Source organism: Capricornis sumatraensis, chromosome 8 (genome assembly GCF_032405125.1).
Source record: "Capricornis sumatraensis isolate serow.1 chromosome 8, serow.2, whole genome shotgun sequence".
NCBI classification, from domain to species: Eukaryota; Metazoa; Chordata; class Mammalia; order Artiodactyla; family Bovidae; genus Capricornis; species Capricornis sumatraensis.
The window spans coordinates 74,495,807-74,507,812 of record NC_091076.1 but is presented as its reverse complement, the minus strand read 5'-3'; the positions used below and the strand labels follow the sequence as shown (position 1 = coordinate 74,507,812).

Below are 12,006 nucleotides of genomic sequence, written 5' to 3'. Positions count from 1 at the left end.
AATTAGTTATGGCTTGTGGCCATAAGAAAGAGCTGGAATCTAGGAGGTATTCTGACACACCTGGGGAGTATTAGAGATGATGCAGGTGCCAGGTGCCAGTATCATTTTCCAGCAGAAGTAAGAAGGCAGAAGTACTTCAGTGGAGTTCAGACTGGGTTTTCTCTTCTATCTTGACTTGAGGAAGAACTGAATATGATCAGGGAGTGTTTCTTTTGTCTCTTACTCTGGTACTTTCTATATATGTCCATATGGTTGTGTCATACAGGTAACGACTCCTAGTTAGCCACAGGTCATTTATGGGAAATGGTGTTTCACTGAGAGATTCTTCCACCTTGAGAATCTTTCCAAAATATGTGTCTTGGGACTTCCCTGGCAGTTCAGTGGTTAAGACTCTGAGTTTCCACTGAAAGGGGTGCAGGCTAGACCCCTGCTCCGGGAACTAAGATCCCACATGCTGTCCACCATGGCCAAAACCCAAAATGTCTTTCTTGGCACTTTACTAAACTCACTGAAGGCTTCTTGTTGCCACAGAAAGCAGCCTGCCGTGCTAAGATATTTTAGGATATTCACAGTACGGCCTCACCAACCATCCTCTTTTACTTTCCACCTGTGGCTCCAACCATAAAGGTCTGCTGTCCATTCCCTAAGGAGGCAGTGGTTAGGCTTTCCTGCAGAGCTCTGCATCCTCAGTTTCTCTCAAGGTATAGTCAGGTGTGATTGTAAACAGTCACTGCTCCTGGATCCTGAGAGCATTGGTCCTAGAGAGGTCCTGGGTAATTGCTTTGTCTTTAATAAATCCCTCCAGGATCCAGACTCCTCTGGGATCCAGGGCCCCTTAGGCTCAAGGATGTGCAGAATGGGAGATAGAGAAGGGAGGTTTCAGACTCAGGTGAAGACTGCAGAGGGTGATATTTTACATGGTTTAGTGAATAAAGGGGAGCAGATCTCAGGTCACGGTCCTGGAGCCACCCTCAAACACTAGGTAAGTTGGGCAGAGGGTGAATGAGCTGGCCACTAGGGTCCTTCCAACCTGAGGGTCTTGATTTCCCATGTTGTATGATGTTCTGCAGGAGTTTTTCAGGTATGGTAATGAAGAATTGATGCTTTTGAACTGTGGTGTTGAAGAAGACTCTTGAGAGTCCCTTGGACTGCAAGGAGATCCAACCAGTCCATTCTAAAGGAGATGAGTCCTGGGTGTTCTTTGGAAGGAATGATGCTGAAGCTGAAACTCCAGTACTTTGACCACCTCATGCGAAGAGTGGACTCATAGGAAAAGACTCTGATGCTGGGAGGGGTTGGGGGCAGGAGGAGAGGGGATAACACAGGATGAGATGGCTGGATGGCATCACCCACTCAATGGACGTGAGTCTGAGTGAACTCTGGGAGTTGGTGATGGACAGGGAGGCCTGGCGTGCTGCAATTCATGGGGTCGCAAAGAGTTGGACACGACTGAACAACTGAACTGAACTGAACTGAATGCTCCTCTTTTCCACCTCTCTCCCTCCTAAAATTTCACTACGTTTGAGAAATGTTTATTAATATTCCACCAGTTGTAATCTATTTTTATTAATGCCTGCATTTTTGTGTATTACTCAATGTATTATTTATTCCCATGATATTGAATCATTTCAGCATACTGACAGCTCAATGTAAGCATTAATGTCATAGTTCTGAACTCTTATGTTATGTTAGAATCACTTTGGAGCTTTAGAAAATTTTGTATGGATGTTGCACAGAAGAAACTGACACAATATTGTGATGCAATGTTGTTGTTCAGCCACCAAGTCGTGTCCGACTCCTCGCGATGCCATGGACTGAAGCAACGATATTCCAGTAAAAAACTCGTTAAATATATCTGAGAGCTTCAGTAATTTTTATTTTTAAAATGTATCAAGTATCCTTGCTACTCACTGTGTAGTCCATGGACTGTGGTGTGGGCATTAACTGGGTGCTAACTGAAGTGCAGAGGCATTATGCCATAGTAAAGTTACTAGTACTTAGCAAAAAAATTCAGGAGCAGACCTACTGTGTCAAAATCAGGGTTTTCCAGAACCCCAGGGAATTTTCATAGATTATTAAATTTTGGAACCACTGCATTATGTTGCCGTAGGTGAAGTCCAGGCTGAGATCTACTGACTTAAATGGGCGTAGAAGGTGAGAGGCTCATGGCGTCATCAGTGATAACATCCCCAAGTCCTGTCTCTGGTTTGTGATCTGCAGTCACACTCTTGGCCCAAGAGTTGGGGCCTGCTCACTTGCCAGGGAAAAAGTTTCTGAGAAAATTATGATTTTCTCCAATGATTCTTCTCACTGTGATATCAGTACCTTTGTCCATGTGTAAAACCTGTTGACATGGCTGGCTCAACCTGCATCGAGGAGTGAAATCCCAGATGTTGGATTCCGTTACGTCTTTCACGGAGCGTCCCACATCTAATGATGCTTCTCCTTGCTTTTTTTTTTTTTTTTGCCAGCTTTTGGCATGCTGAGGTGGATAAATCAGGATTCTTGAAAGAAAATGAATCAGTTGGAGAGCACATCTATACCTATATTTATTTTATCTATATAGATAAATATCTCTATATCCCCTGTGATGGTGAAAACAATAGTGTATCTGGTGTGGGGACATTTTCCAAGGGGACAAATTACATCCATAAATTCAGTAATACAGAGTCAAATTCAGTGCCAAAGGGCTGGCACTAGGAGTTGAGTCTAGCACTTTTTCTTCTGGGAGGATTTAGTAGGAGCAGACAGCACACTCCTAATTTAGAAGGAGTTTGTGGTCTTTCAAGTTGGAAGAATGCTAAGTTTCAGCTGGAAGTGCTACCAACTAGTGTTGTGATACGTCAACTGTGTCCAGACACACTGCCAGCTGCAAGCACTGCTGCAGTCTTATTGGCAGACATGGCCTTTCCTACAGGTAGCCTACCATTCTGTAGGGAAGACAGCTATAAACAGTGTAATCAAAGGATATCAAAGGAGAAGGGTTCAATCATGGAAGCAGGGAGACGAGTTAAGAGGCCATCCCAACGGTAGAGAGAGGACATGATGTCACCAGATCAAGGGTACTGAGAGTGGCTAATGGGAGTGTCTGAAAGGGTGGGAGACTCTGTAGGGCTTGCCCACAGATAGGAAGCTGATAATGACCAAAGGAGGGAATGAAAGAATACTTTCAGGTTGTGGAGCACCTGGATTCCCTTTTACTGAGAAATATGAGAAATGAGAGGAGGAGGGAATTGGCGGAAGGGCAGCAAAGAGACATCATGAGTTTCTTTGCTGCAAATGAGGGTGTAATGTCCAAGGGAAGATAACAATTAGGCAACTGAGTTAAAGAGACATTGACAGCTAAAGTTTAAATAATCATCAAAGCCATTGGAGTAGATGTTTTTCTTTGTGGTATATATAGAATTACAAGGGAACCATGTTTAGGGAAAAGCCCCGGAGCACCAATCAACTTGAAGATATTGACAAAACATAAGTCAATTACAGTTAGTGGGGGGTGTGAGGAAAAACCAAGACAACCTGTGTCTCAGGACTTGGTGGATAAGAGTGTGCTGTAAAAAATCTGAAATATTGCTACATTTTAAAGCAAAATGAAGAAAATAAATTTTTTCCAATCATGGAGATTCTGATTATAGAGATTTGGAGTCCTGTAAAGATTGTAATTATTGTGATGAGAATGATATAAAGTATTTTTGCAAAGCATCTAATGGCCCATATATCATAGAAATATGTTCATTTTGAAATTCAAGTTTTCATGGGCGATGTTATTCCTTCCCAAAGGTACTGGAGACAGAGCATGTCAGGAAGGAATCAAACTACTGTCTCAGAGTTCCTCCTGCTGGGACTACCCATCGAGTCAGAGCATCAAAACCTGTTCTATGTCCTGTTCCTGGCCATGTATGTTACCACCGTCCTGGGGAACCTTCTCATCCTCGTCCTCATTTGCCTGGACCCCCACCTCCACACACCCATGTATTTGTTTCTCAGTAACCTGTCTTTCTCTGACCTCTGCTTCTCCTCTGTCACAATGCCCAAATTGCTACAGGACATGAACAGCCAAGACCCGTCCATCCCCTATGCTGGCTGCCTGATACAAATGTACTTCCTTCTGTTCTTTGGAGACCTGGAGAGCTTCCTCCTTGTGGCCATGGCCTATGACCGCTACGTGGCCATCTGCTTCCCCCTGCACTACACCGCCATCATGGGCCCCAGGCTCTGTCTCTCCCTGCTGGTGCTGTCCTGGGTGCTCACCACATTCCATGCCATGTTGCACACCCTGCTCATGGCCAGGCTGCATTTTTGTGAAGACAACGTGATCGCCCACTTTTTCTGTGACATGTCTGCTCTGCTGAAGCTGTCCTGCTCTGACACTCGAGTGAATGAGCTGGTGATATTTATCATGGGAGGGCTCATTCTTGTGATCCCCTTTCTACTCATCATCACGTCCTATGCTCGAATCGTGTCCTCCACCCTCAAGGTCCCTTCTGCGAGGGGCATCCACAAGGCCTTCTCCACCTGTGGCTCCCACCTCACTGTGGTGTCCCTGTTTTACGGGACAGTTATTGGTCTCTACTTATGCCCATCAGCTAATAATTCTACTGTTAAGGAGACTGTGATGGCTACGATGTACAATGTGGTGACCCCCATGCTGAACCCTTTCATCTACAGCCTGAGGAACAGAGACATGAAGGGAGCCCTGGGAAGAGTCTTTTGGAGAAAGAAAACTCCCTTTTCTCTGTGATGGTCAAGTTTGGACTTTTGCATAATTTTATGTGATTGGTATATTGGTATTAATATGGGTATATTAACCCAGACTTCCTTTTTCAATGACCTTTTTGTTAAAATTCCATAGTAAGATATTGTCCAATAAGTAACAGAGATATGGTGGAGGTATGTAGTAGGACTTGGAAAGGGGATGTCAGTGATTTACTAGAAGAATCTTGCTCAATTTTCTCTCCAGGTTACTCTAAGAAGCCTCATTTTGAAACTTCCAATTAATTTTTCTATCCCCCTCCATTTTTTTTCTTTACTGTTTCCAATGTTTTATTTACTGATAAAATAGACTCTACTGTTTACTGAGCTTTTACTCATTTACTGTGGAGACACCTTCTCCCTTCTGCCCTTGACCCCACCACCTTGGACAGACATTCCATGAATGAAGAGACTGAAACTGCAGAACCTGGGCCCGCAGAAGCCTACTAATATTTACTGAGCCAGACAACCCCCGAGGTCCCATTTGAAAATACAGAAGTGAAGAAAGTGCTAGTTGCTCAGTCATGTCCAAGTCTTTGCAACCCTATGGACTGTAGTCACCAGGCTCCTCTGCCCGTAGGATTCTCCAGCAAGAATACTGGAGTGGGCTGCTGCCATTTCTTCCTCTAGGAGGTCTTTTTGACCCAGGGATCGAACCTGGATCTCTTGTGTCTCCTGCATTGCAGGGGGATTCTTTACCATCTGAGCCACCAGGGAAGCCCTGAAAATATGGAGGAGACTAAAAGAAACAGCATAGCCATGATAGCTTGTAAAATAACTTTAATTTGGGTTGCGCTGCATCTTGGCTGACTGCATGCTGCTATGGCCGCAAATTCTTGGACCAGTGGTCCCTTCCTAAAGCTGGCCCTTCCGGATGTGTGAGGCCACCATCCAGGCCATGCTATGCTCCTAGAAAGGCCACTTAGAACCCAGATCTGCCACATAAAGAGGTGGAGAGTGGAGCCCTTTCTTCAGTATCTGTGTCCCTTTTTTAAACAATTTATCTTTTGTTTTATTTTGTTTTGTTTCGTAAAAAATAACCAAAACCATCTTTAAATAATACTCTGTCCTCGAAGTCAGTACTGTAAAATTCAAAATTCTCACTCCCCTGCTTACCTCTGCTAAACTAGACTTTTCATTGCTGAATATAGATATTTACTTATCTCTTCATGAGAAAAGGGTTCCATTATTCTGCCATTCACCTTGTCTCCTCTGATTTATTTTCATGTCTCCAATGCCTCCCTGAACCTCAAGTGTGCTTTCTGTCTCCTTTGCTGTAATAGTTAGTTTGTCTTTGTTGTTGTTCAGTTGCTAAGTTATGTCTGAGTCTTCTGGGACCCCATGGACTTTAGCTCACCAGGCACCTCTTCGTGCCCATGTGCCACGATTACTTAAGCTTGTGTGCCAAGAGCCTGTGCTCTGCGAGAAAAGAGGCCACTGCAATGAGAAGAGAATGCACCACCACTACAGAGTAGCCCCCATTCTCCGCAACCATAGAAAAGGCGACACACAGCAACGAAGACAGAGCACAGCCAGAAAATAGCTCATTATGGCTTTGTGGCCATAGATAGCTGCAGCAGCAGGAAGAGCTGGAGACCAGGAGCTATTCTGACACATTTGGGGAGTATCAGAGACAATGGAAGTGGCGGGTGTCAGTAATGTTTTCCCACAGAGGTAAGAAGGCTGAAGTACTTCAGTGCGATTCAAACTGGGTTTTCTTCTTCGTCTTGGCTTGAGGAAGAATGGAATATGATCAAGGAGAGTTTCTCTTGTCTCTAATTCTAGTACTTTCTGTATATCTGCATATAGTTGTGTCATAGATAGCTACTCCTAGTTAGCGTCAGGTGGTTTATGGGAAATGGTGTTTTACTGAGAGATTTTGCCATCCTGAGAATCTTTCCAAAATATGTGTCTTGGGGACTTCCAGCTGTTCCTGTGGTTAAGACTCTGTGCTTCCACATCACAGGGCATGGGTTTGATCGCTGGTCAAGGGACTAAGATCCCACATGCTGCCCTTGACACTTTACTCAAACCACTGAAGGCTTCGTGTTGCCCACAGAAAACATCCTGTTACACTCTGCAGATTTTTAGGATATTCCTAGTATGGCTTCTGGAGAAGGCAATGGCACCCCACTCCAGTACTCTTGCCTGGAAAATCCCATGGACCGAGGAGCCTGGTGGGCTACAGTCCACAGGGTCGCTAAGAGTCGGACACGACTGAGCGACTTCCCTTTCAATTTTCACTTTTCACTTTCATGCATTGGAGAAGGAAATGGCAACCCACTCCAGGGTTCTTGCCTGGAGAATCCCAGGGACGGGGGAGCCTGGTGGGCTGCCGTCTATGGGGTCGCACAGAGTTAGATACTACTGAAGCGACTTAGCAGCAGCAGCAGCAGTATGGCTTCACCAACCATCCTCTTTTACTTTCCACCTGTGGGCTCCAACCATAAAGGTCTGCTCTCCATTCCCTAAAGAGGCAGTGGTTAGGCTTTCCTGCAGAGCTCTGCATCCTCAATTTCCCTCAAGGCATTGTCAGGTGTGATCAGTGGTTGTAATCAGTCACTGCTCCTGGATCCTGAGAGCATTGGTCCTAGAGAGGTCCTGGGTAATTGCTTTGTCTTTAATAAATCCCTCCAGGATCCAGACTCCTCTGGGATCCATGGCCCCTTAGGCCCGAGGATGTGCAGAATGGGAGATGTGAGAAGGGAGGTTTCAGACACAGGTGATGACTGCAGAGGGTGATATTTTACATGGTTTAGTGAATAAAGGGGAGCAGGATCTCAGGTCACGGTCCTGGAGTCACCCTCAAACACTAGGTAAGTTGGGCAGAGGGTGAATGAGCTAATCCCCTTAGAAACCTTCCAACTTGAGGGTCTTGGTTTCCCAGGTTGTGTGATGTTCTGCAGGAGAATTTTTCAGGTATGGTAATGCTCCTTTTTTCCACCTCTCTCCCTCCTAAAATTTCACTACGTTTGAGAAATGTTTATTGTTATTCCACCAGTTATAATCTGCTTTCATTACTGACAACGTTCTTGTGTATCACTCACCATATTATTTATTCCCACGATATTGAATAATTTCAGCATAATGACAGCTCATTCTAGACATTAATATCATAGTTCTGAACCCCTATTTTATATTAGAATCACTTTGGAGCTTTAGAAAATTTTGTATGGATGTTGCACAGCAGAAACTGACACAATATTGTGAAGCAATTATATTGTTGTTCAGTCTCCAAGTCGTGTCTGACTCCTCACAATGGCATGGACTGAAGCAATTATATTCCAGTAAAAAATTATGGTTAAATTTATCTGAGGGCTTCAATAATCTTTATTTTTAAAATGTGTCAGGTATCCTTGCTACTCACTGTGTAGTCTATGGACTGTGGTATGGGCATTAGCTGGATGCTGATTAAATTGCAGAAGCATTAGGCCATAGTAAAGTTATTATTACTTACCAAAAAAATGCAGGCACAGAGTTACTATATCAAAATCAGGGTTTATCAGAACTCCCAGGGGATTTTAATGGGTTATCAAATTTTAGAATCACTGCAGTATGTTGCCTTAAATGAAGTCCAGTCTGAGAACTACTGACTTAATGAGTGAAGAAAGTGAGAGGCTCATGGCATCACCAGTGACAACATCCCACTGTGATGCCGGTATCTATATCCATGTGTAAAACCTGTTGACGTGGCTGGATCAACCTGCATCAGGGAGTGAAATCCCAGATGTTGGATTCAGTTACGTCTTTCATGAAGGAGCTTCCCACATCTAATGATGCTTCTCCTTTGCTTTTTTTTCATTTTGCCAGCTTTTGGCATGCTGAGGTGGATTAATCAGGATTCTTGAAAGAAAATGAACCATTTGGAAAGTACATCTATACCTATATTTATTTTATCTATGTAGATAAATATCTGTATTTATATCCTCTGTAATGGTGAAAAAAAATAGTGTATCTTGTGTGGAGACATTTTCCAAGGGGACAAATTACATCCATAAATTCAGTAATACAGTGTCAAATTCAGTGCCAAAGGGCTGGCACTAGGAGTTGAATCTAGTACTTCTGGTTCTGGGAGGATTTAGTAGGAACAGACAGTGAAGTCCTAATTTAGAAGGAGTTTGTGGTCTTTCAAGTTGGAAGAATGCATGTTTCAGCTGGAAGCACAACCAATGAGTGTTATGATACATCAACCACGTCCAGACACTCTGCCAGCTGCAAGCACTGCTGCAGTCATATCGGCAGACATGGCCTTTCCTATGGGTAGTCTACCATTCTGTAGGGAAGACAGCTATTAACAGTGTGATCAAAGGATACCAAAGAAGGGTTCAATCTTGGAAGCAAGGAGACGAGTTAAGAGGCCGTTCCAATGGTAGAGAAAGGACATGATGTCAGCCTGATCAAGGGTTTTGAGAGTGGCTAATGGGAGTATCTGAACGGGTAGGAGAATCAAGTGGTGGGATCTGTAGGATGTACCCACAGGAAGCTGATAATGACCAAAGGACGAAATGAAAGAAAACTTTCAGGTTGTGGAGTACCTGGATTCCCTTTTACTGAAATATGAGAAGCTAAAGGAGAAGGGAATTGAGGAAGTGGCAAGGAGACATTGGAGCATGGGCAAGGGCTTCCCTGGCAGCTCAGGTGGTAAAGCTTCTGTCTGCAGTGCAGGAGAACTGGGTTTGATCCCTGGGTTGGGAAGATCCTCTGGAGAAGGAAATGGCAGTCCAGTGCAGTACTCTTGCCTAGAAAATCCCATGGACGAAGGAGCCTAGTAGACTGCAGTCCATGGGGTAGCAAAGAGTTGGACTGAGCAACTTAAGGAGATATCATGAGTTTCTTTGCTGAAAATTAGGGTGTAATGTCCAAGGGAAGATAGCAGTTAGGCAACTGAGTATCTTCTTTCATAGGTTAAAGAGACATTTGCAACTAAAGCTCAAATAATCATCAAACCCATTGGAGTAGATGAGTTTTCCTTCATGGTATATATAGAATTATTACAGGTAGTTTATCTTTTCCAAAGGAAAAGGTAAAAAGGAAAAGCCTTGGAGCATCAATCATCTTGAAAACATTGACAAAACAGAAGCCAATTACAGTTAGTGGAGGGTAAGAAGAAAAACCTATACATCATATGTCTCAGGACCTAGAGGATAAGAGTGTGCTTTTAAAAATCTGGAATATTGCTACATTTTAAAGCAACGTGAAGACAATAAATCATTTCCAATCATGGAGATTCTGATTATAGAGATTTGGAGTCCTGTAAAGATTGTAATTATTGTGACGAGAATGATATAAAGTACTTTTGCAAAGCATCTAGTGGCCCGTATATCATAGAAATATGTTCATTTTGAAATTCAAGTTTTCATGGGCGTTGTTATTCCTTCCTAAAGGTACTGGAGACAGAACATGACAGGAAGCAATCAAAATGTTGTCTCAGAGTTCCTCCTGCTGGGACTGCCCATCAAGTCAGAGCATCAAAACCTGTTCTATGTCCTGTTCCTGGCCATGTACATTACCACCATCCTGGGGAACCTTCTCATCATCATCCTCATTTGCCTGGACCCCCACCTCCACACACCCATGTATTTGTTTCTCAGTAACCTGTCTTTCTCTGACCTCTGCTTCTCCTCTGTCACAATGCCCAAATTGCTACAGGACATGCAGAGCCAAGACCCATCCATCTCTTATGCTGGCTGCCTGACACAAATGTACTTCTTCCTGTTCTTTGCAGATCTGGAGGACTTCCTCCTTGTGGCCATGGCCTATGACCGCTACGTGGCCATCTGCTTCCCCCTGCACTACACCGCCATCATGAGCCCCAGGCTCTGTTCCTTCCTGGTGGTGCTGTCCTGGGTGCTGACCACGGTCCCTGCCATTTTATACACCCTGCTCATGGCCAGGCTGTGTTTTTGTGAAGACAATGTGATCCCCCACTTTTTCTGTGACATGTCTGCTCTGCTGAAGCTGTCCTGCTCTGACACTCAAATTAATGAGCTGGTGATATTTGTCGTTGGAGGGCTCATTATTGTCCTGCCATTCCTACTCATCATCCTGTCTTATGCACGAATTATTTTCTCTATCCTTAAGGTCCCCTCTGTCAAGGGCATCTGCAAAGCCTTCTCCACCTGTGGCTCCCACCTCACTGTGGTGTCCCTGTTTTATGGGACAATTATTGGTCTCTACTTATGTCCATCAGCTAATAATTCTACTGTTAAGGAGACTGTGATGGCTATGATGTACACTGTGGTGACCCCCATGCTGAACCCCTTCATCTATAGCCTGAGGAACAGAGACATGAAGGGAGCTCTGGGAAGAGTCTTTTGTAAAAAGAAATTTCATTTCTTTCTATGATGGTAAAGTTGGTAAAATTTCTAATGGTAAATGTCTACATAATTTTATCCAGTAGATGTGTTGATATTAATGTTGGGATATTAACCATAGCTTTTTTCAATAATCGTTTTGTTACAATTTCATAATAAGATATTGTCCAATAAGTAAAAGAGATAAAGTGGAGGTTTGTAGTTGGACTTGGAAAGGGGATGTCCATGACCTACAAGTCTTCCTCTTTTTTTCTCTTCAGGTGACCCTAAGAAGAATTATTTTTAAACTTCCAGTTAATCATTGTGTCACCCCCCTTTTTAAAACTGCTTCCAATGTTTAATTTACTGATAAAATAAATAATGCTTTTTTTGAGCATGACTTCTCTCCTCTGCATGTGTTTTAGCATGTACAACGCCATATTGTTAACTGTAGGCACTATCTTATATTTTTACTGCTTACTCATTTTATATAACAGAAATTTCATGCCCATAAAAAATCAGCTTTCTATTTTCTCTTCATTCCAGCTCCTGACAACCACCATTCTGTTCTCTCTTCTATGAATATAACTATTGTGATAACTCACACCTAAAATGGAATCATTCAGCATTTGTCCTTCTGTTAGTGGGTTATTTCACGTGGTGCCATGTCCTGTAGGCTCATCCACATAGTCAGCCAATTTGAATATTTCTTTTTTTTAAAGACTGAGTGATATTCCATTATATGCATATACCACATTCTCTCTATCCATTTCTTGGTTAATAGACATATGAATTGTTTCCATATCTTGGCTATTGTGAATATTGTTGACGTGAATGATGAAGAGAGGGTATCTCTTCATATTCCTCATGTCATTTCCTTTGGGTATACACTCAGAATTGGGATTGCTGGGTCATGTGGTAGTTCCTTTTTTTTTTTGAGAATTGTCACAGTGGCCCTGAT

At 43.2% G+C, this 12,006-nt stretch overlaps 2 protein-coding genes across 2 annotated transcripts; both read left to right on the top strand.

Moving 5' to 3' along the window:
* The first annotated feature begins 3,796 nt into the window (after positions 1–3,796).
* On the top strand, positions 3,797–4,741 carry LOC138083781 (olfactory receptor 1E5-like). The gene has a single exon (XM_068977667.1). The coding sequence runs from the start codon at positions 3,797–3,799 to the stop codon at positions 4,739–4,741; it is 945 nt and encodes a 314-aa protein (XP_068833768.1).
* Positions 4,742–10,152: 5,411 nt separating this feature from the next.
* Positions 10,153–11,097, top strand: LOC138083366 (olfactory receptor-like protein DTMT). Its single transcript, XM_068977212.1, has one exon. It carries the CDS (start codon positions 10,153–10,155, stop codon positions 11,095–11,097), a length of 945 nt encoding a protein of 314 aa, XP_068833313.1.
* The last annotated feature ends 909 nt before the right edge of the window (positions 11,098–12,006 follow it).